Source organism: Vigna unguiculata, chromosome 3 (assembly GCF_037176805.1).
Source record: "Vigna unguiculata cultivar grain cowpea cultivar isolate G323 ecotype 2 chromosome 3, ASM3717680v1, whole genome shotgun sequence".
In the NCBI taxonomy this organism is placed as follows: Eukaryota; Viridiplantae; Streptophyta; class Magnoliopsida; order Fabales; family Fabaceae; genus Vigna; species Vigna unguiculata.
Genome location: NC_140794.1, coordinates 42,565,831 through 42,589,678, shown reverse-complemented (window position 1 = coordinate 42,589,678; position 23,848 = coordinate 42,565,831). Strand labels below are relative to the sequence as shown.

The following is a 23,848-nucleotide window of genomic DNA, read 5'->3' as shown; positions in this document are numbered from 1 at the left end:
GATGGATCAATTTTCCCTCACCACAAGGTTAGCCCTTAATGAATTTTAGGCCTCCTGCTACTCTCACCACAAGAGTCAGTCCGCTCTGAGTGAGACTAACTGGCTCCTTAGAGTGTCAGGATGCAACCTTAACTTGAATCCTTACCTAGTCATACAGATGAGGCACCACCATGGACACCCACTACCAGGGGCCATTACGTCCCGACCACTAAAGTGCAACCCCGAAGGTCTCTTCTAGAGACCCCAAGGAATTTACACGTTGACACAAACCAACATTCATTAATCGGAAATAAAAGAACATGAAATCATATTTACAATCCCGTACCAACCCCTGAGATTAATTCCTCATACGTATCACATTTCGAATCCATACCTCTGATCATCACCACCCCATGAGTCTAGGGCCTCATCTCACATCAATACCATGTTCCTTTAGTTTCAAACCACACATTCATTTCACATTCCAAGTTTCCCCCAACACCCATCATTCATCATTTATGAATCATGTCCCGCATATATAGTAAACCATTAGGCATATATCCATACACATGTACATGCATCTCATCATGGCAGTCATACCCAAACAATTCCAATCACAAGTGAGTAAATACACAACCCAACACCACACTGTCTCGCCCAATCCCTCGCTCAGGCTGAAGGGTCTCACTCAGGCTGAAGGGTCTCGCTCAGGCGAAACAGTCTCGCTCAAGCGAGCCCCCTTTGCCTAGGCGAGGGCTCAAAAAGAGCATCAGGAAGCAATGCGGGATCTCGCTTAGGCGAGACCCCTCTTGCCTGGGCGAGATGCTCGCTTGCTCAAAAATTTGAGCGGGTCGCCTGGGTGACCTCTCGCGCAAACTGGTTTGGGCGAACCCCCGTTTGTCTCACCTAGGAGAGACTGGCTCGCCTAGGAGAGACTGGCTCGCTTGGGCGAGATTAACAGGTCTCGCCACTGTTTCACCTACAGTAGCCATGTTTTTCAAACCAACCAAACATACAAAGTATTCTCACGCATCAAAACGAAGGATTAAACCATACAATCAGCAACCAACTCAACGCAGACCAAAACGACTGGAATTAAAAACCCTAACTTCTCGTACCTGGAAAAGGGCTAACAAAACTTCGACACGGGACCTCGGAGCACATCAACTTAAAAAGGCGGACTTGCAGAACTGGCAGAATAGCGGAGGACACGATTATTTTCGAACTTTAATCGGTGGAAAACGAATGTAAAGCTTTAGAAGGTAAGTACAATAGGTTTAGAGTCACTTACGTGGAGTAGAAATCGCTACTTGAGCTCTTGGGACGGACTGGTTCGAGACGGGAACAAACCCTAGAAGAGCTCTAGCGTACCAGTTAGGAAAACGGCTGAAGGTTCTGTGAAAGAGTGGAAAGTGTACGCATTAGGGCAGACTAGGATCAATTTTATCCTTTGGGCCAGCTCTTAGGCCCATTAAATTTGGGGCAGCCCTACAAGTTAAAGGCATAAAAGAACAGAGTCTTACAATGTTGACTTTCATATAACAACATCATTCTTACATGAGTTTAAAGTCGTTGTTTTTTTATGACAATAATTATTTTTCCTATGACTTTCTAGTTAACTATGATGTGATATCTAATTCAAATTTAATCTCTAACCCATTTCCAATTTGATCTTTAAACTATTTCTTTAATTTCAATGAATTATTTTATATATTTTTTTCTTGTCATTCCTATATAACATTCACGTCATTTCATGATTTGATATTGTAAAGATGTTTGAATGATAACCCTTGTCATGCCTTCGATATAACCTTAACACTATTTCTATTAGATCAAATGTTTATCATTAAGTTAAAAATTATATTTGTCTTAAAAAATATAATAGCCTAAGTATCATGATTTAATAGTAATTTAATATACTTAACCTATATAATTGATGTCACTTATAAAAATTTTTCTCCAATATTCATTTTGTTAAGAATTGAATTCTTCAATTATGACATATGATGCACAGATACAATATGTATATCGAATATGAAACGTATCCTGATATGTCAATACGTTTATTTTCAAAATAATAGGATACAATACGTGATAGATACGTGATATATGAATATTGAAAAGTGTTCAATAATTCTTAAAAAAATATAATAATTATATGATTGTTATTGTGTGAATCAAAATTTCCAAATTAGAGACAAATTATTTTGGTAGTCAAAACCTAGTAGCTAATGTTAGTGACAAATTTAGAAACCAATTCATAATTGAAACTATTCTAAATATCAATTTAGAGACCAATTATAATTATTTTTTGTCACTAAAATTAGTCATTATTCAAATATTTTCTTGTAGTATACTACGACTTTATAAATTAGATATTTCATTGATAAGTATAAATAAAGTATTCTAAAATATTAGACACAATATATGTCGGACACAAATACATAATCACAATTAAAATATCGGTTATCATAGATTATTTTATCTTTCCTAGGACAATAAATGTAACTTACAACAATTTTATAGTATTCTGTTATAATAACACTCGTCAAAATTTGAAATTTATTATAAAATTGAATAAATTGTACAAGAATAACCGTTTCGTTTCAAAAAAAGTCATATTCTATAAGTATGATTTTAATTATTTTTGGCTTAAATATCTTTTTCGTCCTCATTTTCATAGTGTTTGTTGCAGATAATTCTCATTTTTACCAAATGTTTAAAATGGTCCTCATTTTCGCAATTCGTATTTAATTTAGTCTTTTTTTTGTGATATTGTTTAAATCAGTAACGGAACACTGTACATGTGACATTGTTTGTATTACATTGTATTGGAGTATATTATGTGTATTTTACAAGTGGATTATTAACGTTAACTCTTTAATTTGAGGCAAAAATTTTCCAATTAGGTCGCACTACAATTAGGAATTGACGAGTACAGACGATTTCTTCATCTCCGAGTTTCTTCATCTCTGATTTGCAAGGAAGCAACAATTGGACGTGATGATTTGTTCGTTTGATTTTAATTTTCCAGTTAGTCATCATCGTCCCCCATTTCGCGTTGAACCACCAACATTGCACGAATTGCTACAACACTATTGCCTCCAACGATTACAACCAGATGTAAAGGAAGAAGATTAGACCGTGACATGGGATTGCAGGAAGAAGATTACAACAACACAAATTGGGAATGGAGGAAGAAGATTGCAGCAACTGACCAACTGCCCAACAATTCATTTTCAAAACCCTGGCTCACCTATTTGTCCCCAAATATCTAATTACTACACTTGTACAGTACATGTAATACACCCCAGTACAATGTAATACAAACAGTGCCACCTGTACAATGTTCCATTACTGATTTAAACGGCGTCATAGAAAAGGACTAAATTAAATACGAACTGCGAAAATGAGGACCATTTTAAACATTTGGTAAAAATGAAGACCATCTGCAATAAACACTACAAAAATGAGGAGATTTAAGCCTTTTTTTTATCATGAACAGTATATTTAGCATACAAGGTTTTATTTTATGTAATTTATTATTATATATATATATATATATTTTAAATAAACAATTACAAAAATGACAAAATTACTGTTTATCATGCATAATTTTTATAAAATGACTACAATACAAAAATTTTACTTACAAGATAATGATTTCTATAGAAAGAACATAAAGTTATGGTAAACTCCACACTCTCAATAAATAATAAAAAATTTATGCACTACTTCACTAAAATTATAGAAACATAATTTATGCTAAATATGACTTTTTATGACAAATAAAAAATGTTAAAATGGTCTTAATGGACAACAACTACTTCTTTTATTTGCCAGGTGTTTTCCAACTTACTAATCTCGAAAATTTTCAAATTGACAACTTCGTATAATAATAAATTTTCTGCTGGATTTTCGTATTTTGTATTAGGTTAATTCTTTCGAGAGATTTCTATTTTTTTAACGAAATTTATGTACGTCATCTCATTTTATTTGATTTTATTGAATTTTTGTTTTGAAAAATTTATTATAATTAGGTTCTTTTTGTTAGCGATACTGACGGTGTTAAGCATGTGTCATGTGTTAGCACATTTTTTTTTTCTTTAAATAAAAATTTGTCACGTGTCAATCTGATATTGTGCCACGTGATAAAGACAGTATAATATAGTGATAGTGTCACGTGTTACTATTGGATATGAAAAGTCTCAATGTATTTGTATTCGTTATTTTGTCTCAATTTAGTCCTAATTTTTTTAAAATCGAATCAATTTCATTTCTATGTAAAATTTAATTTTTATATAAATTTTACGATGGTATTTTTATTATAATTGATATTCTTAATAAAATTTATTTAAATATATATTTTGTATTGAATTTTATTAAAGTTTTGTTTTAAATATTTAATATTTATAAATTTATAGATAAATGTTATAGTTGCTTTAAAAATAAAAACTTTATAAATCCAAATATAAAATTTTAAAACAATTTTATAACAATTTAACATAAATAAATTTATTTAAAATTTTACGATTCAATTTATAAAGTTGTTATTTTTAAACTAATTCTAACATTTGTATATAAATTATTAATATATAAATATTTAAAATAATATTTAAATAAAGTTCATTGTAAAATACACATTTAAATAAACTTAATTTTCTTAAAAATATTAATTATACTAAAAATACTGTTGTAAATTTTATATAAAAAATAATTTTGATATAGGGATGAATTTAGAGCCAAATTGAGATAGATATTTTTAAATAATGACACATGACAATGCTACCATCACATCACACTGTTTTTGTCACATAACACAAAATCAGATTAATATGTGACAATTTTTATTTTTTGTTAAAAAAATAAAAATTAAAAAAATCACCTACTGACCATAACACATGTTTAAAACCGTCAGTGTGATATTAAAAAAAAAAAAAGCTAATTACAACGAAATTTTTAAAATAAAAACTTAATTAAATCAAATAAAAAAAAACTTATTTAAGATTTCGGTAAAAAAAATAAAAAAATGAGACCTATAAAATAATAATTAACTTTTGTTTTACTTTTCATCGTTAAATATCTTCTATCATTGTCACGAAAATACTATAATTTTTTTGGACAATAACATTCTCTGTACCTTTTCTGTTAAAATTAATTTCCAGTTCATTTGGTCGTCAGAGCTATCCCTACCTCACTGTCCACGAACAATAAAAACTGAGAAATATCAACATATCTCGCATCGTCAGAAAAAGGAACCACTACCATACGCAGTCTGCAAAAATGTCGAAAGATAAGGAAAAGGTTCTACACATAGTAATGTTTCCATGGCTAGCCTTTGGTCACATGATCCCAAACCTTGAGCTAGCGAAGCTCATTGCCGGAAAGGGTCACCATGTGAGCTTCGTATCCACTCCACGAAACATAGAGCGTCTCCCCAAAGTCTCACAAAAATTGGCCACACTCATCAACTTCGTCAAGCTTCCGCTGCCCAAAGTCCCAAACCTTCCAGAAAATGCAGAGGCCACCACCGACGTCCCCTACGACGCCGTTCAATACCTCAAGAAAGCCTACGATACTTTGGAAGAACCCTTCACCCGTTTTCTCGAATCTTCCAAAGCCGATTGGCTCTTCTACGACTTCGCTCCCTTCTGGGCAGCTTATGTAGCTTCCAAACTTGGCATAAGGAAGGCCTTTTACAGCATTTGCACTCCACCCTTCCTGGGCTTCTTAGGGCCCCCTTCCGTTCTCATGGGCCACGACGATTCATACCGCCAAAAACCCGAAGACTTCATCGTTGCTCCTCCGTGGGTCCCCTTTCCGACCACCGTCGCCTTCCGTTACTTCGAGATCATGCGAATCGTGGACAGCATCTCCTCCCAAAACAACTCCGGCGTTTCCGACACGTACCGGTTCGGTGCCGGTATTCAGAACTGCGATGTCATGTTCATTCGAGGCTGCACGGAGTTCGAACCGGAGTGGTTTCACCTGCTGGAGAGCATTTACCAGAAGCCGGTTCTCCCGGTGGGGCAGCTCCCCAGCACGGCGCCTGTTGGCAGCGAGGACAACGACACGTGGCGGTGGATGAAGGACTGGTTGGACAAGCAGGCGCGTGAGAGCGTTGTGTACGTGGCGTTCGGGAGCGAAGCGAAACCGACGCAAGATGAAGTGACGGAGATAGCTTTAGGTTTGGAAAAATCGAAGCTTCCGTTTTTGTGGTTGCTGAGGGTTCAGCGTGGGCCGTGTGACCCAGACGTGCTGCGTTTGCCGGAAGGGTTCGAGGAGCGAATTAAGGGACGTGGAGTTGTGTGCAGCAGTTGGGCGCCGCAGTTGAAGATATTGGAACACGTGGCTGTCGGTGGGTTCTTGACTCACTCCGGTTGGACATCTGTGGTGGAGGCTGTTCAGAACGAGAAACCGTTGGTTCTGTTAACGTTCTTGGCAGACCAAGGGATAAATGCGAGGGTGTTGGAGGAGAAGAAGATGGGGTACTCTGTGCCCAGAGATGAACGAGATGGATCGTTCTCGAGTGACTCGGTCGCTGACTCATTGAAACTGGTTATGGGTGAAGAAGAGGGAAAGATCTACAGAGAAAGAATCAAAGAGATGAAGGATTTGTTTGTGAATGGAGAGCGACAGGATAGGTATATCGATAATCTCATACACAACCTTAAAAGCCTCTCTAAATGTTAGTCCCTACTATCATTGTTCTTATGTTTGATTTATGCTAAGGTTTTACCTGTCGTTTGTAATGGAAAATCATAATAAAAAAGAAACGTTAAAAATTTTAATTAGCAATAATATGGACGACAATATTAGGTTTTGTGGTGGATTGGTATGGTTATTCTTTCCTCATCCTGCTCAAATGATTTATTTTGAAATTCTGTTATTAGAATTATACTTATTTGTACATCTAGAACATTTATGAGCATGAACTGCTTTCCCAGAAGAAGCCTTTCTCAGGAACAACTTCCTCTCACATGATGTTCACGTGGAGTTCTCTTTTGAACCGACCGTGACCCATAGTGTCCTGAAACGATTAGGAGACAGCTTCATGACAACACCAAAAAGCTCATGTTTTTTACCACAGGCGAGGGACAAAAAAAAAACATCTAAACTGTCGGTTATTTTTTAAATTCGTATTGATTTAAAGTATTTTAATAAATTTATTTTAAACATAAACTTATATGTTTTCTAAAATTGATATGTTTAGATTTGAATATCAATGTAATTAATTGAATTTTAATTTTAACATGACCTTATTGGTTAAGATAGGTTCAAGAAAAAAGGTCTTACAGAAATGGAACACAGTTTGCAGATTGGAAGGTCATACGGAAATGGACCTAATTTTAATTTGACGTGATTGGTCGAGTTAATTTCTATATTTGAATATTACTATTTCATGTTTAACTCTTTTTACCACTTATGCATTATTGTTAAATCTGTAGCATTGTTTTGATTGCAAGATGAAGATAAAGTTCATGTTGAATTATGAGAAATTGTCGTACACTTTATCCCCTGAAATTAATGTTCATGTACAAACACGTTTTTAATGTTGTATTGCTTTATTTTGTTAGGTACTTTATTGGTGTCAAACTAATGTTGGTGTACACGTTCTTAATGTTGATCATGTTTTATTTTTGTGATGGACGAAGACTCCAAAATGATTCGATCGAGGTTCAAAGCTTACTTGGCTTAAGTTGGATACAAACCAAATCAACTCAACTTAAGTTTAAGTTTACTAGATTTAGCTTTGATTCAAACTAATTTGTCGAATCTCGCATAAACCTAAACTTGCGAAATTGAAATATTTTATCAAAAATTAAAAGTAAAAGTTCACTCAATTTGGATTGTATTATCCAAATAAAATATTTAAAAATATAATAATTTAAAATAAAATCAATTCAATTTCAATGCATTTAAATATTTTAAAAATTATAAATTTTCTTATTCAAACTAAAGTTAAAAGTAATAAAATAATACATTAACTTCCAACTTCCATTAATTTTCATTCACGATCCTTTGTTTATGCATAATACTTTATAACTTACATAAGTATGTTTTATTATAATATTTTTATTTTTCTAAAATAGTAACAATAACTTTGATTTCAAATTATATTAAAAACTAAATTATTTTTTATTTTATAATCCTTTTTAAAGTAATTTAAATTTAGTATATTTTAATTATTATTTTTGTAATTTATAATTATTTTATTTTTTATATTTTAAAAAATTAAAACAAACAAAAATAAAAGATCAAATAGGATTTTAAGAAAATAACGTTTCAATATATCTATTGAAAAGTAATATTCATTTGACCTATTTAAAAATATTTTCTATAAAAAATATATTATTTTCAAAAGAAATCTTCAATAATATCCGCAACATGCTTATTTTAATGAAAATCTCGAATTCCATCATTATTTTATAAGATAAGAGTATAAATTGTTGGTGGTTGCTGCATCTAATAATTAACGATGACTGTATCATTTTGTGATGGCCCCAGCCAACTACTACAAATTAATGAATTATAGCACCGCAACTATCCAAATATAACTATAAAACAAAACATATATCTATCAAATGATCCCATCACTTAAATAGAAATTGAATTTAAAATTGTTTAATTTAAAAGATTGATATTTTGTTTGAAAAAAGGGTGATTACGAAGTTTGATAATTTCAGTTTGTTTTTTCTCTATTTTTTTTTCTATGATAGAGATAAGTTAGACAATATGTTGTCACTTTTCTTTCCAGATGTGTCAATAATGCTATCATGAATAATCATTGTCTTCATTATATGTCTAAAATTTCCAGAAACTAACATGACGTTAAGTTTTTAAACTAAAAACGATTCGTTAACAATTATTTTTTTTACAACTTTTTTATTTTCTCAGATGAATTAAATTACAAGTTTTTACAACTTTTTTATTTGTTAAACAATTTTCTTTTTTACAAATTAAAAAGCAACAAAACTCTTGCTTTGCTGTCAAGTTTTCTATTCACCTTTTATGTTTATTTTTTATTAGGAATAACAAGGAATCAAATTATGGACAGTGTTTATCTGCAATTTAACTTGCGACAAAAGAATTTACTTGTTATTCGTTCTATTATCTGCATGGATATTCGTTTAAAAAATATTCACAAATATTTTAAAATTTATGGATACTCGTGAATACCCGCACATATTAAAAAAAATAAAATTTTATAAATATTTAAAATTAAATTTAAATAAAATTACAAAAAATGTAAAATAAAATATAGATTATATTAAATATAAATTTAATCTAATCTAATAAAATATAAATTAAAATTTAATTTTTATTAAATTTAATTTAATAAACATAAATTTAATTTTAATTTTAATTTTTTATGGGTAACGAGTTTATAAACGGGTATTAAAATATCCACTACATATCATCCACGGGTAACAAATATCCGCAGATATCAACTATCTATCACGGATTTTATCTGCAGATATCCATGAATACAAATATTTTTGTCATCCCTATTTATGATCTTTCTCGTTAACCAACAATGACAACGTCTACAAAAACAAGACAATATAAAATGTCTAGATGACAGATAAATAACAAAAACAGTAATTTAATTTAACATATTTGAATAAGTAAATCACAAGAAACACAACCAAGTAAATATATTTATTTTGTTACTTGCCTTTATTTATGAAGACACAAAGACATACAGATATATGATTTTACAAAAGAAAATATTATCATTTCTCCTAGTCTTTTTATAAGTAAACTTTAGTTCAATACTCATTCCTCATTATTAGAATTATCTAAAACAACGTCTTTGCCTTATCTTATTACTTTCGCATACTAATCAATTGAATTTCATATATTTTGTTAAAGAAATTGAAAACAAATATTATCTTTTTGGATAACTTGGGATGCATTTATTTTATTTTATTTTCTTTAGAATGTATATTTTAGAAAATATTATAATTTTGTTTCGATATATTGTAATTATCATGCAATATTTGCCTTTGGAGTTTTCGGTCAACATTTATTGCGTTGGTCCACCTTGCTCAAATAATTTATTTAATTGATCGAAAATACACAAATGTACTTCAAATATGCCTGACAATATTATGTGACAAAATATTGCAATGCGAACAAGGTTTAGAAGGATTTTATTAAATTTGGAACAACTCAAAGCCAAATAAATAAATTATTTTTCTATTTAGATGACGTTATTATTAAGATTTTGTTGTATTTTCCTGCCCGTAACTTGTGATACTATTTCACCATATTTCGTGTTATATTTTACTATTAATTATGAGTATGATTAAAATTTCATGTTGATAATACTATAATATAAATATATCATCGCCTGTTGACGTTGATTAAGATTCCTAAAAAAATCGTTAATCAAACCAACTAGTAACTAACCTTAGTCTCTGAACTTGACAAATTTTTTGTAATTGTAGTACTTTGAACTTACCCACCATCATGAAGAATTGAAATGATAATGAGAGGCTAGTTTCACATACCAAAATGATAATAAGGTCGTAAAAAAAGGATTTTTTTTTCAATTGAATACCTTCACGAACTAAATCATGATGAGCGTAGTAGTAACAAACATTGACGTACGTGCATGTTGTTACAAGGTTTTGGTGCGTAATGTGTGCAAAAATGTGGGGCGTTTGTCTGAGAAAAATTGAGGAAAAACAAAAACATAAAAAGAAAGATCGAAGGAAATGAAATGACATAAGATAGGTGCATAAATATAGTAAAGATTCGAAACATCCTGTGAGTTGGTATGGTCTCCTCCTCCTCATCATAGAATAACCACCACTCAAAGATATACCAATTTTGAATTACTCCACCTTCTTCTCTCTTATCCCCGCTGCTCCAATCCACCACCGCACGCCCTCATCAGACGGAAAACTGAAGCAAGGAATTTTCAGCGTTGAAATTCGCCATTTTTTTTTTCTTTTCTGTTGGGGGCGTGATCATCTTCATCCACTTCGAATCTTTCCGATAAACCCTTCAAGGGGAAAACTAACACAATCAACCATGCCTCCTTGACAACCTTAACCTTAATTCCTTCACCCTGTCAACTCCCTCTTTCTCAAATACGCCATATATTACATTCTGATGATAGCAACATAAAAAATAACCCGCAAGCCTTTCCTCGAAGAAAACGAGACCGTACGTACGACAGTCCGTACGAGGTAGAGGTTTGTTTTCTTTTTCTGTTTCATTGCTGTTGTTATTATTATTTAGATGGAGAAAGTAGAGAAAAAGGGTAAAGATACGAAAGAAAAGAAATGGACGCGGAAACTGGAGTTACCGTCGATAATGGGGAACCCGAAGAAAGAGGTTGCATCTGACGACGACGTATTGACGTCGCCGAGGGATGTATTTGGGGTTCCCGTTTCGGGAACGGATTCGGACAGCACGGGGAGTAGCAACTATGAAGTGCTTGCATCGCCCGGATTAGTCGCCAATCGGGGCCAAGTGAGAGACGCGCAAACCCAGCAATGGAAGACGATGATCGACGTGTTGAGGTTCAAGTCCGTTAGAAGATTCTCCACGATTCCTCTGCTTGGGGCGAGTTACGAGATCTCGCGCCGGAGCCTGAGGAACAAGTTGGCGCGTATTCGACCCGCCAGTGACGACGATGATTTGGATTCTTGTATTGACATTGACGGCATTGCCACCAAGCCTTCTTGGAAGAACTTCAATTACGCTGACCTCGTCGCTGCAACCGACGATTTCAACCCAAGTATGAATCAACGCCAAATTATGCATTCATTTTTCTTTCTCACTTTTCAATTTATGCACCTTCTTTCTTCACAATTTAAGGGTTATTTGATGCCAGACTTAATTTATGGTTAAGAAATGCTTGAAAAAATGGACGTCTTATACACGATTTTGGTTGAATTGAGCGTAGGATATGTAATAGAAATCATTAATTGGGACGCTTTCACTTTCATATCATCTTTATTTAACAGATTTTTACACGTTATTGGATATTGTATGCGCATGTTTGTATTTGTGTTTATGCAGAGAACATGATCGGAAAGGGTGGTCATGCTGAAGTGTACAAAGGAAGCTTACCGGATGGTCGAGTTGTAGCAGTTAAGAGGCTAATGAGAAGTGAAAAGGACATTGAGGACACAGCTGGTGATTTCTTGTCAGAGCTTGGAATCATCGCTCACATTAACCACCCAAATGCAACACGCTTGATAGGGTTTGGGATCGACCAAGGTCTCTATTTTGTTCTACAATTGGCCCCACATGGCAGCCTTGCCTCTCTGCTCTTTGGTGCAGCTCTGCCTCTATCTCCCACTTCTCATTTCATCTCTTCTATGAATCTTGTTAAGGTTACACGGCTAATCAAAGTGACATGTAATAAATATTTCAGGACCTCAATGTCTGGAGTGGAATAGAAGGTTTAAAGTGGCTGTTGGGGTTGCAAAAGGATTGCAGTATCTCCACCACGATTGCCCAAGAAGAATCATTCACAGAGACATCAAAGCCTCAAATATATTACTCAACAACGATGATGAAGCTGAGGTACATTGTGTCGGTCTACAGTATACTATGTATGCGTACTAGATCTTTGCTTTGGGGAAAGGTAAATTTTTTTTTTCTGTGATAAACTGCAGATATCAGACTTTGGATTGGCAAAGTGGCTCCCAGATAAGTGGGCTCACCATGTTGTCTTCCCCATAGAAGGCACATTTGGGTACGCATTGCATTCTTCACATATTTTCTTCTCACTGCAACTCCATTTACTGAAAAGCTGCATGATCTATGGCTACAGATATTTAGCTCCGGAGTACTTCATGCATGGAATAGTTGATGAGAAGACTGATGTGTTTGCATTTGGGGTTTTGTTACTCGAGCTCATAACAGGTCGTCGTGCAGTTGATTCAAATAGTAGGGAGAGTCTTGTGATCTGGGTAAAGTCTTGATAAGCTCTAATCCTCTGCACTACTTAAGATTCTTAAACAGGGAAAAAGTATATGTTGCATATGGTAATAGTTTTAGAAAGACAGAGAGTGACTAAGTTGTGCTTTGATCAGGCCAAACCACTTCTGGATGCAAAGGTGGTGAAAGAATTGGTAGACCCCAGATTAAAAGCTAATTATGATCTGGCAGAAATGAAGTGTTGCATGGCAACGGCTTCCTTGTGCATCCATCACATGTCCTCTAAGCGGCCATACATGGATCAGGTAAACAAATGAGAACTCTTCCTCGTTCATATTGTGTCACTAAATTCAAGTTATAAAAAAAATGACATGCCTCATTGATTATTCTTGGGTAATATGTATCAGGTTGTGCAGCTACTGAAAGGAGAAGAGGTGGCAGTAGAACTGAATCACAACTCACCTACTCCGAGATCACTGTTGATAGATGCATGTGACCTGGAAGATTACACTTGCTCTAACTATTTGAACGACCTCAATCGCCACAAGCAATTGCTGATGGAGTGATGCATTTGTGTGTGTTGAAGCCTGTGGTGAAGATGAGAATGGCACAATCTCGGGTTCCTGTTGAGGCATGGCATAATATCTTAGGTTGTAAATTGGGATGAACTTGTACTGAGTACCATTATAATTAAGGACTAAGGGCCTCTCTACAACTAACTATTTTTAAACTAAACAATCTAATGAGCAAATCATCTGCCAGATAGCGTCTACACCTTTTTGACTCTGTAGTCACCCAACCTTTCTTTTCCATTTCTCCAATGCTTTTTTTTGGTGGATTCATTTCACCAACAACACCCTTTTTGTCAATCACTTCTCTCATTTTTATTGTGAGAATGAAATTTTATCAAAATTCAAAGGGCAGCCAAGCTGCATTCACAAGAACGGATCTCAAATTTAACAAAGGCTTTAGAATACAAAGTACAAGAATTAAAACAATTATAATTAAATATTTAAAGTACCAACAACAATAATTTATCTCTCATCTGATTACCTAAACCCCAACCTTCTAAATTTGGATGCTCCTACATGTTGGACCCAAACTTTTAGATTGTATTTTTTTTAATTGTATCATAATAATTAGTCTCTCAAACCTAATATATTTAAAATAAGGATTGATTATGTTTATTATCCTTAAACTATTATAAAAGTTGTGTTTCGTCTTTAAATTAAAAGTATTTCGTCCTTACTATTTATCAAAGTCATATAAAACATTCTTTTATCAAAAGAACATGTTAAGATTATATTATAGTTCATGATAAAACTTCGTTTAATACATGAAAAACACTTTACAAATTATTTGTTGGAGAAAATATTTTGCATGACTTTTATATAGAGCAACTACAAAAAAAATCATAATTTAGTTTAAAGAAAAAATATAACTTTTTATAATATTTTGGAGATAGAAACACCACAGGAAAAACTTTATGTCGCGGTTATTTTGGTCATTTAACCTCGGTTTAAGATTCGAGGCATATGCAGCCGAGGCAAAAAGGGTCATCTTCTGCCTCGGTTCTCAACTGAGGCGTATTTCATCATTATTGCCTCGGTTCTGATGGCAACCAAGGCGTAATATGCGTTAAAAATAAAAAAAATTGCAAAAATGATATTTCTCTCCTCTTCTCCGGCCTTCCCACCATCTTCACCACATGAACGACGTCGGAACAATGTTGAAGAAGCAGATCGAGAAGCACGACCACAGATAGATCGCGAACGACATTGTACCTTTGAACTACCATTTACAGAGCTTCACGTTCCTGCACACACGAAACCAACCAGTTCTTCACTAAAATCTCGTTCCAGCAAGATGGAACGAACCCAGCGATCCAAAATGCGCCATGGATTCTTCCATGCAGACGAACCACAACGAACTTGGCCAACACACGTCCACCACACCAGAAAACTCAACGCTGCAACATTTGAACCAAGCCATCACGAACCCTAATTGCGAGATTCACTGCATAACAACGCCTCCATGAGATCTTCACAACCACCGCAACCAAAGTCACGAACACAACAACGTCACAAACCCATTTAGGATGCAACATTTTAGCCACTCCATTGCTACACTTAACCAACTCCTTGATGAAACTTACGTAAAGGATCGAAGAGGGAAATAGGAGGGTTAGGGTTTTTGCGCACCAAAGGAAGGAGATTGACTGTTTTTGGTTTTTGATATTTTTATCCCACCTTCTACCTCGGTTCAATTGAAAACCGATACATATCACCATTTTTTGCCTCGAGTCCTAACACCTGAAGCCATAAAGTTTGACAAAAAAAGAAAAAAAAATTGTTGACACTTTACTACCTCGAGTTAGTAGCAACTGAGGCATAAACTGGCTTTACTACCTCGGGTCAGTAACAATCGAGACATAAAGCTTTTGTTTTAAATTCAAAAATTTCAAGTGGCGGGTGTGGGAAAATTTGGAGAGGCTTTAGGCCTCGGGTCCATCAGAACCGAGGCATAAGACTAGTTTCTGCCTTGAGACAACTAGTAACCGAGACATAAAACATTTCATAAATTACAAAACTACCACCGCGTGTTTATATGTCTCGTTTCCATTATAACCGAGGCATAAAGTCCGAGTTAGAAAGTCCAAAATGCACTAGTGAAAATATAAAAAATTTCAAAAAATTATAACTCAATTTCATTATGTAATTTTGTTTTCAAACGATGGAATGGAATCTTTGTTCCTTTTTATCGTAAAATTTTGAACAAAACAATAGCATTTTCAATCCATCTCACTTTATTTTGTATAATCCATTCGATATTATTCTCTATCTTCCATCCAAACATTATCATTATAATTGTAATGTAATTTATCTAAACATAGCCATTATAACTCTAATGTAATTTCAGTAAAAATCCTGAAAGAAGTGATTAATACTTTTTCCCCTATTCGACTTCAGGATTGGGGATGTGTATCGACATAACAGGGTCTTCATGACAATTTATACTACTAATAGTACAAAAGAAATGTGCCTCTAATAGATAGGATATTAACCAAGTATGATTATACATCCAAATGTTTCAAGTAAGACCTACAACAGGCATATAAAAAAGTATTTTGATTTCAAGTAATTGGTTGTGTTAAGTGATCGGGTTGATCATCAATTGGGTGATAGACTTGTTCAGGCTATATGTTAAAAATATATTTAGCCAAAATTTCGAAAGTAACTTATTTCTAAAAACAAGAAATTTGATACTTTTCTAAACTAGATGCAATCGGTTTTCTACCACTCTAGATCTTTTGTAGTTATTATTTTTCGGACTCTCGTGATTATTGTATAAAAGAAAAAATATCACAAAAAAAAGTAAGCATACACTCAAATTATCCTTAACATCTTCATTCTCCTTCTCCACCTTCTTATTGGACTTTTCTTTCTCTCCTCCTCCTATTCTCTTTCTCCTCCATCGCAACTGCATCACCACTTCATTCATGATGTCATGTCTACGAAATCACCTTCTCCTCCTTCTATTCTTTCTTCTTCTTTTTTCACACATCCACTTAATTTATAATATATTTCTCGTCAAAATTGAACGAAAAATTTGCCGCAATTTTTATCGACAGATTTACCAATGATAGTATCCATCAGTTTAAGAATTTTAAATTATTGACAGATTTCACCAAAGGATATTATTTACTTAATTTATAATTATATCATATTTAGTTGACAATTTGTCGTACCCTATACAAATCCATCAGCAATAAAAATTTTAAACTACTGATGAATTTTATTGATGAAAAAAGTTGTTGCTAATTGAAATTTGTATTATCGATGGATATACCAACAAATTTCTCCATTCATTTGTAATATAAATTTTAAAATTTTAAAATTTTCTGATAGATTTATTTTTGTCGATATAATTTTTTTTGGTAACTCCAAGAATTTTTGTAGTGAAAGGGAACAAGGGTTCATCCTTGGAATTACTTTTACATTTCCTCTGATTGAAGGCTAAGTATTCTTCTTTAGAACTACTCTTTTATTCTCTCGGGAAACAAGGATGTGTTTTTGGAACCTTGTTTTCGTCCCGATAAACAACGATAATGTTACAACCTCAAGTTTGTTAGATAACACCAGTATGATCTACTACCTTCTAGAGGGGTTACCAAAAGAATCACTTATTTGAGCCATTTGGTCTACTACCTTCTGGAAGCTTCCAATTGTGGAATGAACAAAAGGATTTAACATAGTCATCATTTGACTCAACAGTAAATTGATCATCTCATAGTTATTATCATCAATTTTTTGTCTTATGATATCTAATGAGGCATTTGACAACCCTGCTTCAATAGTTTCAAATTCTACACCATTCCTTCCCAAACTTACTTTATGAGCATTTGGTGAAAGGGCATATCGATCATTTGAGATTATCGATGAGCCTACGTTAAATTTACTTGTCCCATATAGAGGTTTTGTATGTGTACCTACTATTGTAAAAGCTTACTAAAATCAATAAATCTTTATTCTTGAGGTGTGTATGATCACTATCCTTAAAGACTTATGTGTGATGTGTTGCGTAAGTCCCTCAGAATACAATAAGAACTCCCCAAATTTTTCAAGAATTTCAGAACTAGCAAGCAACTCTCAAGAATAAATAAACAACGTAGGATTTAATGAAAGAAATATAAGAGAGAAAAGAGTATGAGAGAATGAGAGAACGAGAGAAAACGTGAAAGTGTGAGTCTTTCGAAAGAGGCATCGTGCACTATTTATCGATGGAGGAGGGCCATTGTGATGAGCCAAAATCCCTAGGCTTGTGGAGGAAAACTTCCTAAGTCCAACATTCTTCATGGTTTGCAAAATTGTCAAGACTTATGAAGCAAGAACAACAACTTCCATTGTGGGAGAACCTTTGAATATGCCTTCGTATTTTCCATAACTATTACATAGAATTATGAACCAACAACTTTGTTCACAACAAAGGAATGTTGTGTTCCTTTAAAAGCCAAGAATGTGCGGGAGTTAAAACTAATTCCCTATATCTTTTGTAATATTCAACTTGTCACAACACTTACAATTGGTCCAACATACATTGTTACTAAGTTACTTACAGTCTAACCAATCATTTGGCTACTAGAAACCCCAATGGTTTGTCCCCCTTTTTGACTAATAATAGTGAAGGGAGGGGCCACTGATCCACTATTAGTGGTGGTCATCGTACTTTGTGTATTTTGAGACATCTTTAATTTTCCACTTCTTAATCTCATACATTCATTGATATTTGTTCTCTCAAAACTAACCCTTTGTGTATGGTCTTTGTAACACAAATGATCCCAATGGGCATGCCAATTTGATTAATGAGGATTGATGTTTGATGATTGCCAATAGTAATTCCTCAATCTACTCGATGTAGGTTCATTTACAATGAGCTAGAAAACTTAATGTTTTTCAATTTGATTTTAAGTGTTTAAGTGTTTCATCTACTGTAAGAACAAATTGCATAGACAATTCTCTTATGTCATGGATCAAAGCCACAAACACCTCTAGTTCACCAAGTTCATGAGATATGTTGATTATAATCAACATTGATCTTGCCATTTTCTTGTTCTCAGCGTTTGTTAGTATGTTTAAATTTGTGTCCACAATTTGTCACCACTATTTTACATTTGGTCTATCTATTTATATTTTTTCCCTATTTTGACAATTATTTGGCACAATACAATAAAAGAAAAATATACAAAATAGGAGTAGTTGCTTCTAGAATTGTCCTCATTGTGCCATACATCTTCGTTGATTTCACATTTTGTTACAGCTATATATATAACTTCCTTTTTTGAACTTCTGTGGTTAGTGCTACAACCATATTCTTTTGTAACATAGAAAAATTAAAAAGTATTATAAGTATCTTAATATTTTTTACCATATTTATTTGAGAAATACTTTACATTAAATTATCGGACAAGAACAATTAAATTATAATAATGAAACAATAAAATTTGATAGGAATAAGAAATATTCACTTGCATATTACTTACTTAAAACTTCATGAATTGATTATGATGTTAAACACTACTTAAAAATGTCGGTTCATTTTAAGTTTATAATGTTAGACATTTCTTATGACAGTCATCCAAAATGTGAGGTTAAATTTATAGGAAGAATAAATAGATAAAAATTTTAAAGTATAAGAAAAATTCGAGAATGATATTCATTAAAAGAAACATGAAACAATAAATGATAGATTTCCTTAATAGAAAGAATGATAAAGATGTTGTAATCCACTTTTAAGATGATAGAAAGGCTTGAGTTAAATAAGAAAGATGAAGGTGAACGAAATTATAGATTTAAACGTAAGCAAAGAGTATAAATATGCGTCCGTCAAAATCAAAGACATACTAAGATTGGAATAGCATATTCGAAAGTATAAATTAAATGTTCTTTTTCAATTGATGAGAAAGATGTGCAAAAGTAATCTTCTCCACGCCCAAGTTGAAACTCTTTTTCAAGAAAAAACACTCAATATTACATTTTCTATACAAATATTTATTAAGGCAAAAAATATTAAATATCTCTGTTACTAAAATATTAAATATTTTTACTTGATGTTCTTTATATAAATATTAGAAAAGAATATAAAGATATTTATAATTTATTCAAAACCGGTTTATTCTTCTAAATACACACAACTCCGTTGTTACAAGTCGAGGCGCAAATCTTGTTAGCCATGACGACAGAGGCCATGCTGCAGTTGGGCATTTTAATCATAACCCTTTCTTTGTTCTTCATCATGCACACTATTCGTAGCCAAACAACCCAAACCAGAACCCGAACCCGCAACAAGAACCGCCCACCTGAACCGAACCGCCACTTAATCCAAGCATCGCGCCACCTGGCACGGGCCAGATCCACCTCGCACCGAGCCCAACACGCCAAGAGCGCTATCATGGAAATCGACAAAGCCCTCTCCATTTGGCCCAGAGACCCGTGGGCCCACATCCTCCGAGCACAAGCCCAGGACCTCATGGGCCACCGCATCGCCGCCATCAAATCCCTCGACGCCGCCCTATCCTCGCCGGCGGCCAAGTCCCTATCCGCCGAGGAGCGAGCTGACGCGCTGGTGAGGAGGGCGGAGATGAAAGTGGGCGTTAACCGGCGGCGGCGGGTTGAGTCGGCGATTGAGGATTTGGTGGAGGCCGTGGAAGTGGATGAAAGGAAAGGGAGTGAGTGGGAGGTGATGTGCTTGCTCGGAAAGTGTTACGAATGGAAAGGAATGAAAGAAGAGGCTACGGATGCGTTCCAGAAGGTTCTTCAGGTTCATCCTCATTCGGAGGAGGCTCGTGATAGTTTACATCGATTAGGACTTTTTACAGATAAATGACTCTTTCTGATTTTTTCTGTATTTGATTTTTCCGATACAAGGAGTGAATGATCATTTATGCTTCTGTTTCTAAATTATTGCTAATAATTAAAAGTTGTAAAATATACTAAGTAACATGACTTTAAATATATGAGTTATATTTTAAAATTATAATAAATTATTTTAAATATGACTCATCTTAATTATTAGGATCTTTTTCAAATTGCTAAATAAATAATTTATAATAGATAGAGGTAAAATTGAGAGAGAAAATACAATGTACATACCAAACATAATTTTTTATTAGTGGTAAGGTCAAAATATAAACTAAAAGTAGTATTAAACATGGTTTTTTATTAGTGGATAATATAAAAATAAAAACTAAGGGGATAATATAAAAATAAAAACTAAAAGTATTATAATGTTTTATCAAATTGAATTTTTATAACCGTGATGGTATTATTACCGATGATTTATTATCAAAAGTTAGCATGCAAGTGCCACACCGTAATTTAACATGTATCCTATTTAGTTATGAGACACAAATTAGCAATTGTGTGTACTGATGAGAAAGAAATTTATGCTTACAAGCTTAGCTTTTGTAGATAAAAAATATCTCATTAATATCAAGTGAGTATTTTAATGGATAACGATGGATTCAATTACTTAGTTATTAGTGACACAACGATAAATGTAAATTTCAAACGCGGAACTCTTTGGATATTTTTTCTTTTTTTCTTGATATTCTAATTTTGTTTTGTGTCTTTTATATTGGATTTGATGCTAAAGCCTCGTTGAAGCGGCACAGAAGGGCATGGCTTTTAGACGCGATACATCGACTGATGGCTAAGAGAAAACACGAGGTGGACCGCAAAAGATAAGAACTTTATAATTGATTCTGAGTGTTTTGATGTTATATAGTAAAAGGAAAATCTAATTTAAATAAGCTTTCTGGGAAACCTAAAGAGGGAAAGGGGAAAAACATGGGGTTTAAGCAATAATCCCTAACTATTTAAATATTTTAATAACTTTCCCTTAAATTGGATGGTCTATATTTACCAATCTAAGCTTGGAGAAGATAGATTGAAACCGAACGCGATGAGAAAATTTGGTGAAGATGTCAATAAGTTGTTCGTCTGAGTGGGAGAATATGCGAAAGGTTAGCTTGGATTTTCTCTCGAACGACATAAAAATCAAGATCGATGTGCTTTGTCCTCTCATGGAAACTTTGTGGGTGATGTGTCTAACCGATTCGTTGTCACAGTATAGAGTAGTAGTGGTAGTACTTTGAACATGGAAGTCTTGAAGAAGGTAGATGAGCCATTGCATTTCACACAGTAGCAGCAAGGACACGATATTCTGCTTTAGTGGAAGATCGAGAAATAGTTCTTTGTTTCTTAGACTTCCAAGATATGAGAGAATATCCTAGAAAGATGTAGAAACCTGTAGTGGATGCAACCAAGATGATCAGAGGAAGATGCAACAGAGGTGGAGCAAGCAGCTAGAAGCGCGAAAGGTAAGAACTTTACAATTGATTCAGAGTGTTCTAATGTTTACATAGCAAAGGGGAAATCCCTAACTTAAATAGGGTTTTGAAAAAACCTAAAAAGGGAAAGGGGGAAAACATGCGGAAAATAGATTACTGCTTTCAAGCAGTAATCCCTAACTACCTAAACATCTTAACACTAACCTTCCCATCTATTCTTTTTCTATTAAATTTCACTTCCAATTTCTCATTCTTTTCAAAATTAAATTACATCATGGTGAAATTGAGGAGGTAAAGAACATTTAAGACCGATCAATTTCGTTTAAAGGGGGAAAACATGGGGAAAATAGATTACTGCTTTTAAGCAGTAATCCTTAACTACCTAAACATCTTAACACTAACCTTTCCATCTCTTCTTTTTCTCTTAAATTTCACTTCCAATTTCTCATTCTTTTCAAAATTAAATTACATCACGGTGAAATTGAGGAGCTAAAGAACATTTAAGACCGATCAAATAGATGGATCTCTATTTGGTTGTGGTCATGAAATCATGCTCTGATCGTTGATCAAGCTTTTGTTTGTATAGATAGAGCCATTATACTTTTTGAAACTATGTTGGAGAGAAACAGTGATAGGAATGTTCCTTAATGTAAGAGAAACTAATCATTTAGTCTCTTTTAATTGATAATTATAACTACAAAAGATGGAAACCTAATATGAACTCAAATTAAGTGTGAATAAGGGATTTTTACTACATTGTTTTGCATATTGTGTGGATATGGGTAATTGTTTGAAGGTTGAATTATAAAAAAGTGTTGAATGTTAATTTTTGTGAAATTGTTGAAAAATGAAATGAAAGCTTGTTTTATGCATATGGAGTAATGTATCAATGTAGAATGAAAAATGGTATTGAGAGGGTTGGCGCTTGGCCAGAAAGTTGCATTTAGAAATATATTGAAATGGAGTATATTTGATTGGATTAAATACATATAAGAAATGTGCACTAGAATGAGAGTTGGTGAATGAGATTGGATATGTTGAACAATTTAAATGGATTTTTATGTGAATGATGATGTACAATTAGTGAATAACACTTTAGTATAGATGAACGTATGGAATGGATATTGTACCTGAAATTGTTATCTATATGAAGTTTGCAAAATTTGGTTATAAGATAGATGGCTTATGAGAATTGCTTAATGAGTGTGATCTTGAAATGACATGGTACACTGATGACCTTATGTTTGAATGATTTGTGTGTCTCTGATGTGCACTGCAATTGTACTTACATCCATTATATTTCTTCGAAGTTATTGTATAAGGAGATTAAAAGCATATAAAAATTTAAGTAAAACTTAGCTGGTATGTAGAATCTATTTTGATCGATGAAAGGCATTGTTTTAGGAATTCTGTAAATTGTGGTTAATGGTTGGAGGGATATGAGAATTACCTAAAGTCATATAAGACACTTAAATGTGCACTAGAACTAGTTTTTATTGCATCACTATTGGGCGTTAAGTAAGCATCGTTGTGTGCCACTTTAAAAAATTGCTAACATAAGTGTTCCAAGGGTCTCACTGTTGGGCGGTGTCTGGCTACCGTTGGGCGCTAGCGAGACAGTGAGTCCCCGTGGCATTGGGCGGCAATTACCTGGCTTTGAGCAATAACTTTGTGAGACTTTTTCCTATTAGAGGATGTTTATATTTTATTGAATAGTTTTCTTTGCATGGCGCAAATTATATATGATTGTATTGAGTTATGTTTGATAATGTAGGAATGTTTGTGAAAAATTATTGCTATGATTGTCAAATTAGTTATTTCCAAGGAGAAATGTCAATTTAGGGTGAGTCCAAGTGTATGGAAGGAGATTTGTTATGTGGGACTATCCTGACCTTACTAATCTTTTAAGTTTAACTCACAAACAAGAAGATATCTAGGTGGAGAGAGTCGAAATAGGCTTCACAAAGTCGGTATGATATGAAAGATAATCATACTTAGGGAGACATTAAAGTTAACCCTATCCGAACTTAATGAGGAACATTGGTGAATGGATATGATTATAATCTGAAGAAATTAGTGGTAAGTGTGACGTGGAGAGTTTCAAGAGTCTACTTA

The 23,848-nt window shown here is 33.6% G+C and overlaps 3 protein-coding genes across 3 annotated transcripts; all 3 read left to right on the top strand.

The window, feature by feature from the left end:
- The first annotated feature begins 5,126 nt into the window (after positions 1-5,126).
- Positions 5,127-6,802, top strand: LOC114179421 (UDP-glycosyltransferase 91A1-like). The gene has a single exon (XM_028065762.2). The coding sequence runs from the start codon at positions 5,263-5,265 to the stop codon at positions 6,670-6,672; it is 1,410 nt and encodes a 469-aa protein (XP_027921563.1). The 5' UTR covers positions 5,127-5,262; the 3' UTR covers positions 6,673-6,802.
- A 3,960-nt stretch (positions 6,803-10,762) lies between these two features.
- Positions 10,763-13,659, top strand: LOC114177301 (receptor-like cytosolic serine/threonine-protein kinase RBK1). Its single transcript, XM_028062581.2, has 7 exons — positions 10,763-11,734; positions 12,019-12,276; positions 12,377-12,528; positions 12,621-12,700; positions 12,779-12,917; positions 13,041-13,190; positions 13,293-13,659. Exons 1-7 carry the CDS (start codon positions 11,233-11,235, stop codon positions 13,449-13,451), a joined length of 1,440 nt encoding a protein of 479 aa, XP_027918382.1. The 5' UTR covers positions 10,763-11,232; the 3' UTR covers positions 13,452-13,659.
- A 5,872-nt stretch (positions 13,660-19,531) lies between these two features.
- LOC114179084 (Tetratricopeptide repeat (TPR)-like superfamily protein) lies at positions 19,532-20,342 on the top strand. Its single transcript, XM_028065299.2, has one exon. It carries the CDS (start codon positions 19,615-19,617, stop codon positions 20,266-20,268), a length of 654 nt encoding a protein of 217 aa, XP_027921100.1. The 5' UTR covers positions 19,532-19,614; the 3' UTR covers positions 20,269-20,342.
- The last annotated feature ends 3,506 nt before the right edge of the window (positions 20,343-23,848 follow it).